The sequence below is a fragment of the Capra hircus genome, chromosome 11 (assembly GCF_001704415.2).
Source record: "Capra hircus breed San Clemente chromosome 11, ASM170441v1, whole genome shotgun sequence".
Classification (NCBI taxonomy): Eukaryota; Metazoa; Chordata; class Mammalia; order Artiodactyla; family Bovidae; genus Capra; species Capra hircus.
The window spans coordinates 93,018,762-93,037,838 of record NC_030818.1 but is presented as its reverse complement, the minus strand read 5'-3'; the positions used below and the strand labels follow the sequence as shown (position 1 = coordinate 93,037,838).

Here is a 19,077-nt window from a genome sequence, read left to right as displayed (position 1 = left end):
TCATTTCAAGAAGTTATCCCTGTTGAGAAATATTTCTAGGGCTTGTTTGATGTCTCTGTTTCTGAGGCTATAGATAAAGGGGTTCAGCATGGGAGTAACTACTGCATATATGACTGAAGCAACTATATATTTGTTGTTGGAGTCCCATAATGAGGAGAAAAAGTAAGCACCGGCAAGTGTCCCATAGTATAAAGATACCACAAAGAGGTGGGAGCCACAGGTGGAGAAGGCTTTAAAGAGTCTCTTAGTGGACGGGGCCCTCAGGACGATGGTCCCTATACGAACATATGAGCCCAAGATGCTACTCAGAGGCAGGATGAACAGCATTCCTCCTTCAGTAAAGATGACCAGCTCATTGAGGGAAATGTCTGAGCAGCTCATCTTCAGGAGGGCAGGGAGGTCACAGAAGAAGTTGGGGATGGTATTTTCAGCACAGAAGGACAGTTGGACCAAGAGGAGGGTGTGCAACAGGGCATGGATACAACAGAAGAACCAGGACACAGCCACCAATGAGACACACAGCTCCTGCCTCATGACAGTGGTGTAGTGAAGTGGCTGACATATGGCCACGTACCTGTCATATGCCATCACTGCAAGAAGGAAGTTGTCAAGACAGCCAAAAAGTATGAAAAAATACATCTGGGAAATGCACTCCACGTAGGGGATGGATTGTTGCTGAGTATGCATGTTCATCAGCATCTTAGGGATGGTGACAGATGAAAAGGAGACGTCAGTGAAGGCCAAGTGGCTGAGGAAGAAGTACATGGGGGTGTGGAGGCGAGGGTCCAGCTTGATGAGCAGGAGGATAAGCAGGTTGCCCAGCACCGTTGTGAGGTACACGCTTAGGAACAGGGCAAAGAATAGGCCCTGTTGTTCTGGCAGGATGGGGAGCCCCAGGAGGAGGAACTTGGACACGCTGCTCTGGTTCTCCCTCTTCATTCTCTTCTTAATTTCTGCTGAAAAGTGAAGAATGTGAGAAATGTCAGTGAACATTCTATAATATTGTAATGTCCTCTTTAGTATGAAAATTCTTACTTTTTGCTACCTTTCTCTTTATTTCTCCCAGTTATTGGTGAATGAATCAGTCTGTGATGACACCACCCTTATGGCAGAAAGTGAAGAGGAACTAAAAGGCCTCGTGATGAAAGTGAAAGTGGAGAGTAAAAAGTTGGCTTAAAGCTCAACATTCAGAAAACGAAGATCATGGCATCTGGTCCTATCACTTCATGGGAAATAGATGGGGAAACTGTGGAAATAGTGTCAAACTTTATTTCTGGGGACTCCAAAATCACTGCAGATGGTGATTGCAGCCATGAAATTAACAGACGCTTACTCCTTGGAAGAAAAGTTATGACCAACCTAGATAGCATATTCAAAAGCAGAGACATTACTTTGCCAGCTAAGGTCCGTCTAGTCAAGGCTATGGTTTTCCCATTGGTCATGTATGGATGTGAGAGTTGGACTGTGAAGAAGACTGAGCGTCGAAGAATTGATGCTTTAGAACTGTGGTGTTGGAGAAGACTCTTGAGAGTCCCTTGGACTGCAAGGAGATCCAACCAGTCCATTCTCAAGGAGATCAGCCCTGGGATTTCTTTGAAAGGAATGATGCTAAAGCTGAAGCTCCAGTACTTTGGCCACCTCAAGCCAAAAGTTGACTCATTGGAAAAGACTCTGATGCTGGGAGGGATTGGGGGCAGGAGGAGAAGGGAACAACAGAGGATGAGATGACTGGATGGCATCACTGACTCGATGGACGTGGGTCTGAGTGAACTCCGGGAGTTGGTGATGGATAGGGAGGCCTGGCGTGGTGCGATTCATAGGGTCACAAAGAGTCAGCCACAACTGAGCTGAACTGAATCAGTCTGTTCCATTCTGGCTTTCATAATGCATCACACCCTCACATTAACCAAGTCTCTTTCCAAAAAAACCAAAGGACATCATTCTTTATTCAATAAATATTTATCAAAAAACAGCTTCATCCCATATTAAGCACATAATAATGAACAAGACATAAGAAGTCTTTGTGTTCAGGGAGTCTGCACGTTTATATCAAGCAGGGTTCAAACCTCTAGTTTACTAAAATCAAAAGCATGACTGGAAATAAAAACAAAAGTAAACAAGCGGGACCTAATTAAACTTTAAAGGTTTTTCACAGCAAAGGAAACTATAAACAAGGTGAAAAGACAACCCTCAGAATGGAAGAAAATAATAGCAAATGAAACAACTGACAAAGGATTAATTTCAAAATTATAGAAGCAGCTCATACAAATCCATACCAGAAAGAAACCCAATCATAAAATGGGCAAAAGACCTAAACAGACATTTCTGCAAAGAAGACATACAGATGGCTAACAAAACACATGAAAAGATGCTCAACATCACTCACTATTAGAAAAATGCGAATCAAAACTATAATGAAATATTATTTCACACTGGTCAGAATGGCCATCATTGAAAAATCTACAAACAATAAATGCTGGAGAGGGTGTGAAGAAAAGGGAACCCTCTCACCCTATTGGTGTGAATGCAAATTGATACAGCCACTATGGAGAACAGCATGGGGATTCCTTAAAAAAATAGAAATAAGACCACCATAAGACATATACCCTGAGGAAACCAAAATTGAAAAAGATACATGTAACCCAATGTTCATTGCAGCTGTATTTACAATAGCTAGGACATGGAAGCAACCTAGATGTCCATCAACAGATGAATGGATAAAGAAGCTATGGTACATATATACAAAGGAATATCACTCAGCCTTAAAAAGGAATGCATTTGAGTCAGCCCTAATGAGATGGATGAACCTAGAGCCTATTATACAGAGTGAAGTAAGTCAGAAAGAAAAACAATCATCATATACTAATGCATGTATATCAAATCTAGAAATATGGTACTGATGAACCTATTTGCAGAGCAGCAGGAGAAGGGCATGGCAACCCACTTCAGTATTCTTGCCTGGAGAATCCCATGGACAGAGGAGCCTGACGGGCTACAGTTCATGGGGTCACAAAGAGTTGGACATGACTGAGCAACTATACACAGCACAGCACAATGCAAATATAGATGTTGAAAACAGAATTATGGACACGGCTGGGGGTGGGGAGAAGGAGAAGGTGGGAGGTAGGATGAGAGTAACATGGAAGCATACATTCAGTTCAGTTCAGTCTCTCAGTCATGTCCAACTCTTTGCGACCCCATGAATCGCAGCACGCCAGGCCTCCCTGTCCATCACCAACTCCCAGAGTTCACTTAAACTCATGTCCATCGAGTCGCTGATGCCATCCAGCCATCTCCTCCTGCCCCCAATCCCTCCCAGCATCAGAGTCTTTTCCAATGAGTCAACTCTTCGCATGAGGTGGCCAAAATATTGGAGTTTCAGCTTCAGCATCAGTCCTTCCAATGAACACCCAGGACTGATCTCCTGTAGGATGGACTGGTTGGATCTCCTTGCAGTCCAAGGGACTCTCAAGAGTCTTCTCCAACACCACAGTTCAAAAGCATCAATTCTTCGGCGCTCAGCTTTCTTCACAGTCCAACTCTCACATCCATACATGACTACTGCAAAAACCATAGCCTTGACTAGACGGACCTTTGCTGACAAAGTAATGTCTCTGCTTTTGAATATGCTGTCTAGGTTGGTTATAACTTTCCTTCCAAGGAGTAAGCGTCTTTTAATTTCATGGCTGGAGTCACCATCTGCAGTGATTTTGGAGCCCCCCAAAATAAAGTCTGACACTGTTTCACATGTAAAATAGATAGCCACTGTTTGCTGTATGACTCAGGGAACTCAAACCAGGCCTTGGTAACAAACTAGAAGGGTGGGAGGGGACATGGGTATACCTATGGCTGATTCATCTTGATGTTTGGTAGGAACAATGCAATACTATAAAACAATTATTCTTCAATTAAAAATAAATAAATATTTTTTAAAATGTGGAAAGGGCACCAGGTCAGAGGTATCAGTCATTTCCTCATCAAAAGGATGTGTAAGTCCCTAAACTGAAACAGAATTACTAAAGCTTTGTCATGGGCTTTCAGTATAATTGGCTGCATCCTACTTGCTTTGAGTCACTTAAAATTCCCTGTTATCAAAAAGTGTCCAGGGACTTCCCTAGTGGTCCAGTGGCCAAGACTCCACTCTACCAAGGCAGGAGGCCTGGGTCCAATCCCTGGTCAGGGAACTTGACCCCACATGCCTCATCAAAGAGTTCACATGGCACAACTAAAGAAAAAAAATCCCACATGCCACAACTAAAAGGTCCTGCATGCTGCAACTAAGACCCAGCGCAGCTATATAAATTAAAAACAACAAAAGTGGTCTCCAAACCAAGAACAACAATAGTACCAAGCACTATTCCAAGTGTTTTACATGTACTTTCAAATGAAATCTTCATGATAACTCTAACAAATGAGTATTATTAAACACATTTTAATCATAAGAAAGCAGAAGTATGTAACATTTACTTTGCTTTTTATTTTTATTTTTTGGCTGCTCTGGGTCTTTGTTGCAGTTGGCGTGCAGACTTAGTTTCCTGGCAGCATATGGGATCTTAGTTCCCATATGGGAAGATTCTGCCATAAGGCAGATTCTTAACCACTGGATCACTGAGGAAGTCTCAAGCGTGCATTACTTAAATGTGCAAAGATACACACAATTCAGTGCAACAGATGGAATCACAACATATGTCTGTCTGTCCAGAATCCATCTCTTAACCACTCTGTATAGAAATTATATCCTCATTAATTAGAATTTTCAGAGAAGCTATGTTATGTTAGCTACCTTTCTCTAAAATGTTCCTAACTCAAAGAAAAATTTACCACTCATATTTATACATTATACAATTTACAAAGGACTTTCACATGGATTTTAACCTCTCAAAGCAATAATTATATATTTAGGGACTGCTTAGTTACATAAGGCAAATGTTATGTCCTCATCTTATAGATGTGAAAACTGAAGCTAAAGCGATAAATGACTTACCTAAGGTGACTCAGCTCTTCCATGGTGGATTCCAGGTTTAATATTTCTTTGCAAGTTAGGTTACAGGTAATGATTACTAACCACATGGACCTAAAGAGGGAATCAAGACTGATTTTCTCCCTGAAGTAGGGGAGCAGGACAACGAGTCCCCATTAGAGACTAAGAGGGAAGAACAAATTTGACTCCATATTGGATCTATTTAATTTACTATAACATTTGTATTCTATTGTTTTTGCTACAAGCTAACAATGTTGCCTAGGGACTTCTCTGGTGGTCCAGCGGCTGAGACTCCAAGTTCCCAATGGAGAAGGCCTGGGTTCAATCCCTGGTCAGGAACTAGATCCCACGAAGATTGAAAATCCCGTGTGCCATAATGAAGACCTGGCATGGCTAAATAAACAATTTTTTTTTAAAAAAAGTTGCTTATAGCCTTAAATATAAAGGCTAGGCCTTCTCAAGGCTCTGATCTTTAAAGGTATAATACTTTTCTATTCATATAGGGATTAAAAAGTTGCAGAACAGAGAATAGCATTTATCTTATTGGAGGTTTGCAGGAGCATCTTGACCTGACCTAAGTGGACAGCTGCAAAAGCACAGGATTCAGACATGAAGAAGTTTGCAACAACCAACCACATCCCCTTCCCTTTCAGTATAAAAGAAGCCTGAATTCTAATTAGGGGAAGATGTTTCCTTGGAACACCATCTTCTCAGCCTGCTGGTTTTCCAAATAAAGTCATTATTTCTTGCCCTAACAATTTGTCTCTCAATTTATTGATCTGTCATGTGGCAAGCAGATTTATTGAGCCTGGACTCAATAATAGGACCATGAACTCTATCAGCGGTACTGGGTATTTTTAGTTCACAGCCACCAAAGGAGACAGTGACTTGATCCTTATGAGGAAGTGTGGCTGCTCACCAACACACATTGGGTCAGTCCTTGTCAAGAAACCAGAAGAAGGCACGATGACCGGAATCAAACAGCAACCTTGATTCAAGTAGGACCTTGTGAAAGAGGCAGCGGGCCATGAGCCTTGAAGAGGTCAGACCCTGATCTTGAAGTATGACACAGGGCCTTTGGATGGGCCTGTTGTCTTCTTTTACCAGACAATGGTGAAAGAGGAAGCTCTGTGACATATCCATGGGGTTTGGAGCAACATAATAAAAATATCTCCTTGTTAATGAGTACTAATTATGGGCCAGGCTTGGTGCTGAATAATTTGTATGTATTGCCTCATTTAATCCTCAAAATATCACTGTGAAGGAGGAACAGTTATTTCTTCTTTGCCAGGGAGGATTCTGAACCTCAGAGAATTGCAATCACTTCCTAAGAGCATAAAAATATTTAAGGGCCAGACTGAGGATTAGGCTCTGGTCTGACACAGTGCAGACCCTGAACTCATACCCCGTTAGCGTGTGGCAACTACCCACGGGTTTTGGAAATGTGAACCTTCCCCATTCATTGCAGTTATATGGCCACTGTTGAAAGACAGTTAAGGGAATATTTTGGCTCATGGGGTGAATCAGAAGCCCCTATAACTTGCACATGAAACACACATTCATGTGCACACTTAAAACACTGATTTGTGATTTCTTACCACCTGTGACTTACAGGACAGTAACTATGGCTTATAGATCAGTTACCCAAAGATTAATAAAAATAAATTCACAAAGAATATGTGAGATGGTACACACAAAATAATCCATATAACTATACACAAACACGTGTATAATCTCAGCACAAACATAAAACAACCAGTAACTCATAAAAATCACATATTAGATGTAAACTCTATGAATAGAGTCATACATGCAAACACACATATTAAATAACAAAAAAACACAAGGTCACACATATCACACAGAAATCATATAAGAAGCACACCATGGCACAGACAGGCCTCTTCGCAGTCAGGCAATAAACAACATACATGGTCACACACATATACCATCATGCAAAATGAAATGCTCCAAGGCTTCCCTGGTGTCTCGGATAATAAGAATCTGGCTGCCAAGCAGGAGACACAGATTTGATCCCTGGGTAGGGGAGATCCCCTGGAGAAGAAAACAGCAACACACTCCAGCATTCTTGCTTATAGATTTCCATGATCAGAGGAGCCTGGTGTTCTACAGTTAATGGGGTCGCAAAGAGTCAGATACAACTGAGCGATTTTCACTTTTAGCCTCCACTGATCTACACCCAATCAGGTGAAGGCACTCAATGAGTGAGGCACTCAGGCTCCATTCACTAAGAAAAACTACCCAATAGATACTGTGCTGTGCTGTGCTTAGTCGCTCAATCATATCCGACTCTTTGCAACACCATGGGCTGCAGCCCGCCAGGCTCCTCTGTTTTGGGGGGTTCTCCAGACAAGAATACTGGAGTAGGTTGCCATGCCCTCCTTCAGGGATCCAACCCAGGAATCAAACCCAAGTCTCCCACATTGCAGGCGAATTCTTTACTGACTGAGCCACCAGGGAAAAGTGAAAAGTGAAAGTGAACTCTCTCAGTCGTTTCCGACTCTTTGCGACCCCGTGGACTGTAGCCCACCAGGCTCCTCTGTCCATGGGATTCTCCAGGCAAGAATACTGGAGTGGGTTGCCATTTCCTTCTCCAGGGGATCTTCCCAACCCAGGGAGCAAACCCAGGTCTCCTACATTGCAGGCAGATGCTTTAACATCTGAGCCACCAGGGAAGCCCACACACACACACACACACACACACACACACACACACACACACACACATACAACTCATGAAGAAAACATACACATATCCACATTAAAGGGCAAACAAATACCGCACAGACCCATGAGGTATGGTACCCAGACTTCCAGGCACAGGCACACCTTGCCCACCTAGAATTCAGCTCCCTCTGTCCTGTGCCACTCCTTAGGTAAGTTCAGGCACCTTCCAATCCAAGCAGTTTCCCAAGTCTTGAGCTTCTGATGAGAACACCAGGAACAAAAAAGTAAGAAGGAAGCCTCTGTGAGCCCATAACCTCCTGAGCGCCCTGTGTCTGTCCTTGAACTCCAGAGCTACAGACAGAAGGAGACCATTTTACAAGCCTCAAGGAGGGTTCCAAGAAGTCTCTCAGCTCCCAGTTGAGGAAAAAGTCAGAGTTGACTAATTGCCTCCAATCCCTACTAGACCTTGGGGAGGAGCCTGCACGGGGGCTGAAGGGGCTGAGCTTCTAAAGCCACCTGAGAGGGTGCCCCAGACCACAGGGACTCCCTGGGCTCCTCTCTGCCTGCTCCAAGTTCCAGCTGGGAAGTTGGAATGGCTTAGTCATCCTCCAACACTAATGCTGCCAATGCACTGGGTCAGCTTCTCCCAACAGCATAGAAATTCTGGCTTCTGCAACCCCCCGTGCCACTTACACTTGCTACCACGTGAGCACAAACATAGCTTTGACTTCACATCCTGCAGGAATCTTCTCTCCCTTGGGAAAGACTCCAGAGCATGGAGGGGAGCCTTTGTAAGAGAGTGTAGGGGGAGGAGATTTAGTCCTTAGGCTCATCACTCAGAAGAACTGGGTCTGGGCTATGCCAGTTAACTGTTCAGTCGGTTCAGTTCAGTTCAGTTACTCATGTCCGACTCTTTGCGACCCCATGAATTGCAGCACACCAGGCCTCCCTGTCCATCACCAACTCCCGGAGTTCACTCAAACTAACATCCATTGAGTCAGTGATGCCATCCAACCATCTCATCCTGTGTCGTCCCCTTCTCCTCCTGCCCCCAATCCTTCCCAGCATCAGAGTCTTTTCCAATGAGTCAACTCTTCACATGAGGTGGCTAAAGTATTCGAGTTTCAGCTTTAGCATCAGTCCTTCCAATGAACACCCAGGACTGATCTCCTGTAGGATGGACTGGTTGGAACTCCTTGCAGTCCAAGGGACTCTCAAGAGTCTTCTCCAACACCACAGTTCAAAAGCATCAATTCTTCGGTGCTCAGGTTTTTTCACAGTCCAACTCTCAGATCCATACATGACTACTGGAAAAAACCATAGCCTTGACTAGATAGAACTTTGTTGGCAAAGTAATGTGTCTGCTTTTGAATATGCTGTCTAGGTTGGTCATAACTTTTCTTCCAAGGAGTAAGCGTCTTGTAATTTCATGGCTGCAATCACCATCTACAGTGATTTTGGAGCCCCCAAAAATAAAGTCTGACACTGTTTCCACTGTTTCCCCATCTATTTCCCATGAAGTGATGGGACCAGATGCCATGATCTTTGTTTTCTGAATGTTGAGCTTTAAGCCAACTTTTTCACTCTCCTCTTTCACTTTCATCAAGAGGCTTTTTAGTTCCTCTTCACTTTTTGCCATAAGGGTGGTGTCATCTGCATATCTGAGGTTATTGATATTTCTCCCGGCAATCGTGATTCCAGCTTGTGCTTCTTCTAGTCCAGCGTTTCTCATGAAGTACTCTGCATATAAGTTAAATAAGCAGGGTGACAATATACAGCCTTGATGTACTCCTTTTCCTATTTGGAACCAGTCTGTTGTTCTATGTTCAGTTCTAACTGTTGCTTCCTGACCTGCACACAGATTTCTCAAGAGGCAGGTCAGGTGGTCTGGTATTCCCATCTCTTTCAGAATTTTCCACAGTTTATTGTGATCCACACAGTCAAAGGCTTTGGCATAGTCAATAAAGTAGATGTTTTTCTGGAACTCTCTTGGTTTTTCGATGATCCAGCTGATGTTGGCAATTTGATCTCTGGTTCCTCTGTCTTTTCTAAAACCAGCTTGAACATCTGGAAGTTCATGGTTCACGTATTGCTGAAGCCTGGCTTGGAGAATTTTGAGCATTACTTTACTAGTATGTGAGATGAGTGCAATTGTGAGGTAGTTTGGGCATTCTTTGGCATTGCCTTTCTTTGGGATTGGAATGAAAACTGACCTTTTCTAGTCCTGTGGCCTCTGCTGAGTTTTCCAAATTTGCTGGCATACTGAGTGCAGCACTTTCACAGCATCATCTTTTAGGATTTGAAATAACTCAACTGGAATTCCATCACCTCCACTAGCTTTGTTTGTAGTGATGCTTTCTAAGGCCCACTTGACTTCACATTCCAGGATGTCTGGCTGTAGGTGAGTGATCACACCATCATGATTATCTGGGTCATGAAGCTCTTTTTTGTACAGTTCTTCTGTGTATTCTTGCCACCTCTTCTTAATATCTTCTGCTTCTGTTAGGTCCATACCATTTCTGTCCTTTATCAAGCCCATCTTTGCATGAAATGTTCCCTTGGTATCTCTAATTGTCTTGAAGAGATCTCTAGTCTTTCCCATTCTGTTGTTTTCCTCAATTTCTTTGCACTGATCACTGAGGAAGGCTTTCTTATCTCTCCTTGCTATTCTCTGGAACTCTGCATTCAGATTCTTATATCTTTCCTTTTCTCCTTTGCTTTTCGCTTCTCTTCTTTTCACAGCTATTTGTAAGGCCTCCTCAGACAGCCACTTTGCTTTTTTGCATTTCTTTTCCCTGGGAATGGTTTTGATCCCTGTCTCCTGTACAATGTCATGAACCTCTGTCCATAGTTCATCAGGCACTCTATCAATCAGATCTAGGCCCTTAAATCTATTTCTCACTTCCACTATATAATCATAAGGGATTTGATTTATGTCATACCTGAATGGTCTAGTGGTTTTCCCTACTTTCTTCAATTTAAGTCTGAATTTGGCAATAAGGAGTTCATGATCTGAGCCACAGTCAGCTCCCAGTCTTGTTTTTGCTGACTGTATAGAGCTTCTCCATCTTTGGCTGTTGGCCTTAAGCAAATTAAGTACAGCCCTGCTTCATCAGCTGTAAAGTGCAGATAATAACTGTGTCGTCATCTTGAAGTTATTATTGAGATTAAGTGAGCTGATTCATGCTAAAGCACACTGTAAGTGCACCATAAACATCAGCTCTTGACATTATTATCTCTGTATCTTCCAAAAATATATAACTACATCTAGGATCATTGACACTGATATAGGACTCATATTGAATGATGACTGAATTAACTGATCAATGAATTGATTTAATCTATTAATCCGATTCTTCTTGGTAAAAACCTTGCCCAAGATCCTTGACATGACTCATATGATCATTTATAATGTCTTCTTGACTTCTTAGATCTTTGCACATGAATCAGATATTTTTCTATCAGAGGCATGATTCTATGCTAGTTTTGTAAATCAATCCAGTCGTTGGGTTTGTGACCAATTACCTGTGTCTAGCACTTCTGGGTTATCTTGGTGAATATCTCCACTCCAAGGCTCTAGTTTGTTGCCCCTGAGGAAATTTACTTCAAAAGAAAAATTATAGTCATGTTCCAGTCACTGTTGATATCACTAAATGGACTACCTTCACGTGGCTGATTAATAATGCCTGCTCTGACCCTGGCCATAAAAATATTTTCTTCTATTACTCAAGCCCAATCAGAGCAACAAGCAAAGTTTCAGCCAAGGAATAAAATCTCCCACAATTATGCGATGGATTTATGTAAATAACACCAGGCTATGGTAATTTAAGCTTAAAGCCTCCTCTACGTAGTGAACAATTAAATCATACTAAGGATAATCAGTCTAGTAATACTAGGAAACTGGGGTGTGTACCTTATGGACAATGCCAATATATAATTTCCCTGAAACATAAGGATTGGTACAGAGTAGACTAAGTCAGATGACCTGGGATATACTGGGCTGCACCTAATGGAAGCTCTTAGCTTAATTCTTACTTATGACTGCTAGCTATATTATTTGCATGGAAGCTGTTTTACAAAATGTCTGCTTCTTACATTAAAAAAAAAGACCCTTAAGAGTGAAAACAAAGTGTTTGTATCTTTATGTTTCATGTCAGTGTCCACTGGAGTGATGGTAGACAGCCCAAACCTACTTCCACACCTTGGTCCCTAAACATATATATTCTGCGCACAACACCATACAATGGCCAGAACTAGTGTCTAGTGCCCTCCTGGTCAGTTACCACACAGAGCTATTAATCAAATATGAGGAACTGAGAATTTATTTTTAATACTTGAGAAGAATGGCATGAATATCTCTAAAGGTAAATTCTTTTTTTTAAATACAGTAATGACAAGAAGGTCATTTGATTACATAGAAATAATTCTTGGGCTATACACTGAGGAGACGCAAACGTCTTGCTATGGTAACTTATAGGTATGAACTGACTCTTTATGATTATGAAGGAAAAGCACCTTGGATGTACTTAAGCAAATCAAGAAACAAGTTCTGTAAGGCTCTATAAGGAAATATTGTCTAAAACATTATCACGTCCTTTTCTTGAAATCCTTTCTGTCTCTTGGGGGGTCTGGGACCTCTTAGTGACAGTAGCTAATTTTTGCTACCTTCTGAGTGTGTGTGTGTTCTCGGTTGCTCAGTCATGTCCCACTCTTTGTGACCCTAGAGACTGCAAGTGACCAGACTCCTCTGTCCATGGGATTTTCCAGGCAAGCGTACTGGAGCAGGTTGCCATTTCCTATTCTAGGGAATCTTCCCAATCCAGGGATCAAATCCATGTCTTCTGGGTCTCCGGGATTGACAAGCAGATCCTTTACCACTGTGCCACCTGGGAAGCCCCTTTGCTACCTCGCTGCTGCTACTGCTGCTAAGTCACTTCAGTTGTGTCTGACTCTGTGTGACCCCATAGATGGCAGCCTACCAGGCTCCCCTGTCCCTGGGATTCTCCAGGCAAGAACACTGGAGTAGGTTGCCATTTCCTTCTCCAATGCATGAAAGTGAAAAGTGAAAGGGAAGTCACTCAGTCATGTTCAACTCTCAGCGACCCCATGGACTGCAGCCTTCCAGGCTCCTCCGTCCATGGGATTTTCCAGGGAAGAGTACTGGTGCCATTGCCTTCTCCTTTGCTACCTTAGGGCCCAGCAAAATCATATGGATAGATATGGGTTAAAAATATTTCTATATTTTTTAAATCTATAAAATTTAAAAAAATTTAGAATATAAAACAAACTGCAACTGTTAGTTTTAGGACTACAATTAGTATCATTGGGGCCTATAGATATGGCTATCAGATCAGATGTTTTTCTCTTCCATTAAATGGTAGCAAAAAATAATTCAGATACACTTGGTTTAGTTTGAAAGCCTGCTAAAAAATATAAGAAATAAAAAATAATGGTCAGCTATCATTGAAATGGCAAAAACAGGATGCATACCCATAGAGAGGAAAGAAAAAATAAGAATGTCTGGCCAACTGGGTCATTAGTGAAAATTATGGAGTATCTGCGAACTCTCAAATATTTATCTGTGGAGATGTCTCTGTGTAATGTTTGCCAGTGTTTTTTCATCTTCACTTCCAGTTTAGATAAGCCATGGTGGCACCATTTCTGTCATTAAAATTGCTCAGTAAGAGTGACAGTCTAACCCCAACACCCCCTTAAGGTAGTTTAAAAGATTAAATGAGTTGAAGCGCATGATGTTCTTAGAACATTATCTGTGTTAGTCACTTAGTCACTACAGTCAATGGACTGTAGCCCGCCAGGCTCCTCTGTCCATGGGATTCTCCAGGCAAGAATACAGGAGTGGGTTGCCATTTCTTTCTCCAGGGAATCTTCCCAAGCCAGGGACTGAACCCATGTCTCCTGCATTGCAGGCGGATGCTTTACCATCTGCGCTCACATTGTCTGGCATTTTGTTTATTATCTTTTTATTGTTTAGAGACATCACTTTCAGGTGCTCACACATGCATACACAATTTGTTCATGCTCAGTCATGCTCAGTCATATCCAACTCTTTGTGACCCCATGGACTATAGCCTGCCAAGCTCCTCTGTCCATGGGATTTTTCAGGCAAGAATCCTGGAGTGGGTTGCCATTTCCTCCTCTAGGGGATCTTCCCCACCCAGGGATTAAACCCATGTCTCCTGTGTCTCCTACACTGCAGGCAGAGTCTATACCTGTAGAACCATTAGGAAGCTCACAGTTACAATTACCATTGTAGGTAGTGACAATTCCATGTTGTTAAATCCAAATATAGGCATCTTTGGCTCTATCTTTCATACTCCTCTCATTTCCAATTAGTCAACAACTTGTGTTGGTCCTGCTGCTGCTGCTGCTGCAGCTAAGTTGCTTCAATTGTGTCTGACTCTGTGCGACCCCATAAAGGGCAGCCCACCAGGGTCCTCTGTCCTTGGGATTCTCCAGGCAAGAATATTGGAGTGGGTTGCCATTTCCTTTTCCAATGCATGAAAGTGAAAAGTGAAAGGGAAGTCATTCAGTCCCCATGGACTGCAGCCTACCAGGCTCCTCCAATCATGGGATTTTCCAGGCAAGAGTGCTGGAGTGGGGTGCCATTGCCTTCTCTAACTTACAGCTAATCACAGTCTACTGAATTTTTACTACTTTTCCCGCTATTATCCTAACCTCAGTTCAGTTCAGTTAAGTCTCTCAGTCATGTCTGACTCTGCAACCCCATGGACTGCAGCATGCCAGGCTTCTCTGTCCATCACCAACTCCTGGAGTTTACTCAAACTCATGTCCATCAAGTCGATGATGTCATCCTGCCATCTCATCATCTGTCATCCCCTTCTCCTCCTGCCTTCAATCTTTCTCAGCATCAGGGCCTTTTCTAATGAGTCAGTTCCTCGCATCAGGTGGTCAAAATATTGGAGTTTCAGCTTTAGCATCGGTCCTCCCAATGAATATTAAGGACTGATTTCTTTTTTTTAATATAAATTTACTTATTTTAATTGGAGGTTAATTAATTTACAATATTGTATTGGTTTTGCCATACATCAACATGAATCTGCCACATTAGGATGGACTGGTTGGATCTCCTTGCAGTCCAAGGGATTCTCGAAAGTTTTCTCCAACACCACAGTTCAAAAGAATAAATTCTTTGGTGCTAAGCTTTCTTTATAGTCCAATTTTCATATCCATACATGACTACTGGAAAAAACATGGCCGTGACTAGACGGACCTTTGTTGACAAAGTAATGTCTCTGCTTTTTAATATGCTGTCTAGGTTGGTCATAGCTTTCCTTCCAAGGAGTAAGCGTCTTTTAATTTCATGGCTGCAGTCACCATCTGCAGTGATATTGGAGTCCCCCAAAATAAAGTTCCTTACTGTTTCCATTGTTTCCCCATCTATTTGTCATGAAGTGATGGGACCAGATGCCATGATCTTAGTTTCCTGAATACTGAGTTTTAGGTCAACCTTTTCACTCTCCTCTTTCACTTTCATCAAGAGGCTTTTTAGCTCTTCTTCATTTTCTGCCATAAGGGTAGTGTCATCTTCATATCTGAGGTTATTGATATTTCTCCAACAAATCTTGATTTCAGCTTATGCTTCATCAAGTCCAGCGTTTCTCATGATGTATTCTGCATAGAAGTTAAATGAGCAGGGTGATAATATACAGCCTTGAGGTACTCCTTTTCCTATTTGGAACCAGTCCTTTGTTCCATGTCCAGTTCTAACTGTTGCTTCCTGACCTGCATATAGGTTTCTCAAGAGGCAGGTCAGGTGGTCTGGCATTTCCAGCTCTTTAATAATTTCCACATGAGAATTATTACACACTATGAATTATTAAATTTCATCTTAGCTATTTTTATGACTTTATTTATCCAAAACAATACACCACACACCTTGATCTAACTTAAATGTAAGGAATTTTATTCAAAAGAAAAGTAGCATATCACATTTGAAAATTATTTTCTTTTTTTTTTTCAGCTGTGCCCCACAGATTGTGGGTTCTTTTTCCTCAGCCAGAGATTGAACCTGTGCTTTTGGCAGCGAAAACATAGAGTCCTAACCACAACTCAGTGTCAATAAATTAAGGAGAAAGAGAGCGAAAAAGTTGGCTTAAAACTCATTCAGAAATCTAAGATCATGGTATCCGATCCCTTCACTTCAAGGCAAATAGAAAGGGAAAAAATGGAAACAGTGAGAGACTTTATTTTGGGGGCCTCCAATAATGGAATTCCAGTTTAGCTGTTTCAAATCCTAAAAGATGATGCTGTGAAAGTGCTGCACTCAATATGCCAGGAAATTTGGAAAACTCAGCTGTGGCCACAGGACTGGAAAAGGTCAGTTTTCATTCCAATCCCAAAGAAAAGCAATGCCAAAGAATGCTCAAACTACCGCACAACTGCACTCATCTCACACGCTAGTAAAGTAATGCTCAAAATTCTCCAAGCCAGGCTTCAGCAATACATGAACCGTGAACTTCCTGATGTTCAAGCTGGTTTTAGAAAAGGCAGAGGAACCACAGATCAAATTGCCAACATCTGCTAGATCATGGAAAAAGCAAGAGAGTTCTAGAAAAACATCTATTTCTGCTTTATTGACTATGCCAAAGCCTTTGACTGTGTGGATCACAATAAACTGTGGAAAATTCTGAGAGAGATGGGAATACCAGACCACCTAATCTGCCTCTTGAGAAATCTGTATGCAGGTCAGGAAGCAACAGTTAGAACTGGACATGGAACAACAGACTGGTTCCAAATAGGAAAAGGAGTATGTCAAAGCTGTATATTGTCATCCTGCTTATTTAACTTATATGCAGTGTACATCATGAGAAACGCTGGGCTGGAAGAAACACAAGCTGGAATCACGATTGCTGGGAGAAATATCAATAACCTCTGATATGCAGATGACACCACCTTTATGGCAGAAAGTGAAGAGGAACTAGACAGCCTCTTGATGAAAGTGAAAGAGGAGAGTGAAAAAGTTGGCTTAAAGCTCAACATTCAGAAAACGAAGATCATGGCATCAGGTCCCATCACTTCATGGGAAATAGATGGGGAAACAGTGGAAACAGTGTCAGACTTTATTTTCTTGGGCTCCAAAATCCCTGCAGATGGTGACTGCAGCCATGAAATTAAAAGATGCTTACTCCTTGGAAGAACAGTTATGACCAACCTAGATAGCATATTAAAAAGCAGAGACATTACTATGCCAACTAAGGTCTGTCTAGTCCAGGCTATGGTTTTTCCTGTGGTCATGTATGGATGTGAGAGTTGGACTGCGAAGAAGGCTGAGCACCAAAGAATTGATGCTTTTGAACTGTGGTGTTGGAGAAGACTCTTGAGAGTCCCTTGGACTGCAAGGAGATCCAACCAGTCCATTCTGAAGGAGATCAGCCCTGGGATTTCTTTGGAAGGAATGATGCTAAAGCTGAAACTCCACTACTTTGGCCACTTCATGGGAAGAGTTGACTCATTGGAAAAGACTCTGATGCTGGGAGGGATTGGGGGCAGGAGGAGAAGGGGACGACAGAGGAGAGAAGGCTGGTTGGCATCACGGACTTGATGGACATGAGTCTGAGTGAACTCCGGGAGTTGGCGATGATCGAGGCCTGGCGTGCTGTGATTCATGGGGTCGTAAAGAGTCACACATGACTGAGCAACGGAACTGAACTGAAAATCACTGCAGATGGTGACTGCAGCCATAAATTAAAAGATGCTTGTTCCTTGGAAGGAAATCTATGACCAACCTAGACAGTACATTAAAAAGCAGAGACATTATATTGCTAACAAAAGTCTGTCTAGTCAAAGCTATGGTTTTTCCAGTAGTCACGTATGGATGTGAGAGTTGGACTATAAAAAGCTGAGCACTGAAGTTTTGATGCTTTTGAAATGTGGTGTTGGAGAAGACTCTTGAGAGTCCCTTGGGTTGCAAGGAGATCCAACCAGTCCATCCTAAAGGAAATCAGTCCTGAATATTCATTGGAACGATTGATGCTGAAGCTGAAACTCCAATATTTTGGCTACCTGATGTGAAGAACTGACTCACTGGAAAAGACCCTGATGCTGGGAAAAATTGAGGGCAGAAGAAGAAGGGGACAACAGAGGATGAGATGGTTGGTTGGCATCACTGAATCAATGGGCATGAATTTAAATAAGCTCCAGGAGTTGGTGATGAACAGGGAAGCCTGGCATGCTGCAGTCCATGGGGTCACAAAGAGTCGAACATGACTGAGTGACTGAACTGAACTGAAAGTAGGTATAACACACAAAAATGCAATATTTTTCAGACCTCTAATTATAGCCAAAGATTGCTTCCCTTCTTAGAGAGGAAATATATAATATGTAATATTTTCCTCAGAAAAAGGAAGTCCATCTGTATCGATACTACAGTACGTCATTCAAATAGATAAGGCAGCAATTTAAGATGTTGACTTAACAAAATTAGAGTTGCTGGTAATGGCATATTCCAAAGGTTATTTAAAATAGTGAAGACAAGAGACATACCTATAGCTAAGGCCATGAGTTACAATATCCATGAGGTTGTAAAGTCAGTGGGTTCTAGAAAAATAGGCAGGGAACACAACCCAAGTAGAGGAAACCAAAAAGGGGGAAGGACCATTGAAATCAAGGAAAGTTTGATGGGTACCAGAGACAAGGGGAGTATCAGTATCAGTTAGCTTTGGCTGCATAACAAACCATCCCAAAACTTAGTCACTTAAACAACAATCACTTGTTTATATGACACTTCCATGAGCTGGCGATTTGGGCTGGAACTGTGCTCAGTTGGATGGTGCTTTTGGTCTAGGCTAGGTTCAACTGTTCTCAGCAAAGTGAAAGTCGCTCAGTTGTGTCCAACTATTTGCAATCCCACGGACTGTATAGTCCATGGAATTCTCCAGGCCAGAATACTGGAATGGGTAGCCTTTCCCTTCTCCAGGGGATCCTCCTAACCCAGGAATCAAACTCAGGTGTCCCACATTGTGGGTGGATTCTTTACCAACTGAGCTATCAGTACTCACTCATACCTCGGCAGTCACCTGCCAGGTCACCTGGGAACAGGCTGATTGCTAGCTGGAACACCTTGCTTCTCCTCCATGTGGTCCCACATCTTCACACAGCCCAACTTGGACTGGTTCACCTGGAGATCTCAAGGTTCTGAGAGTGGCAGGAACACAATCTACCTGGGCTTGGGACACTCACACCTCACTTTCACTGAATCCATTGATCAAAATAAGTCACATGTCCTGCCCAGATTTAATGGGTAGGGAAATAAACTCTCACTTGGAAGGAAGGGCTGCAAAATATTGTGGCCCTTTTTGCAATCTACTGCAGTCACCTACACAATTTTTCAGGACATGTCTCTGAAAGCATCCTTTAGTGGGTAACTG

The 19,077-nt window shown here is 42.3% G+C and overlaps 1 protein-coding gene across 1 annotated transcript; it reads right to left on the bottom strand.

Moving 5' to 3' along the window:
• LOC106501740 (olfactory receptor 1J4-like) lies at window positions 1-939 on the bottom strand. The gene has a single exon (XM_013967762.2). It carries the CDS (start codon window positions 937-939, stop codon window positions 1-3), a length of 939 nt encoding a protein of 312 aa, XP_013823216.2.

Excerpts from the sequence above, each read along its gene's own strand:
- LOC106501740 (XM_013967762.2), bottom strand. The coding sequence starts at position 939 with ATGAAGAGGGAGAACCAGAGCAGCGTGTCCAAGTTCCTCCTCCTGGGG.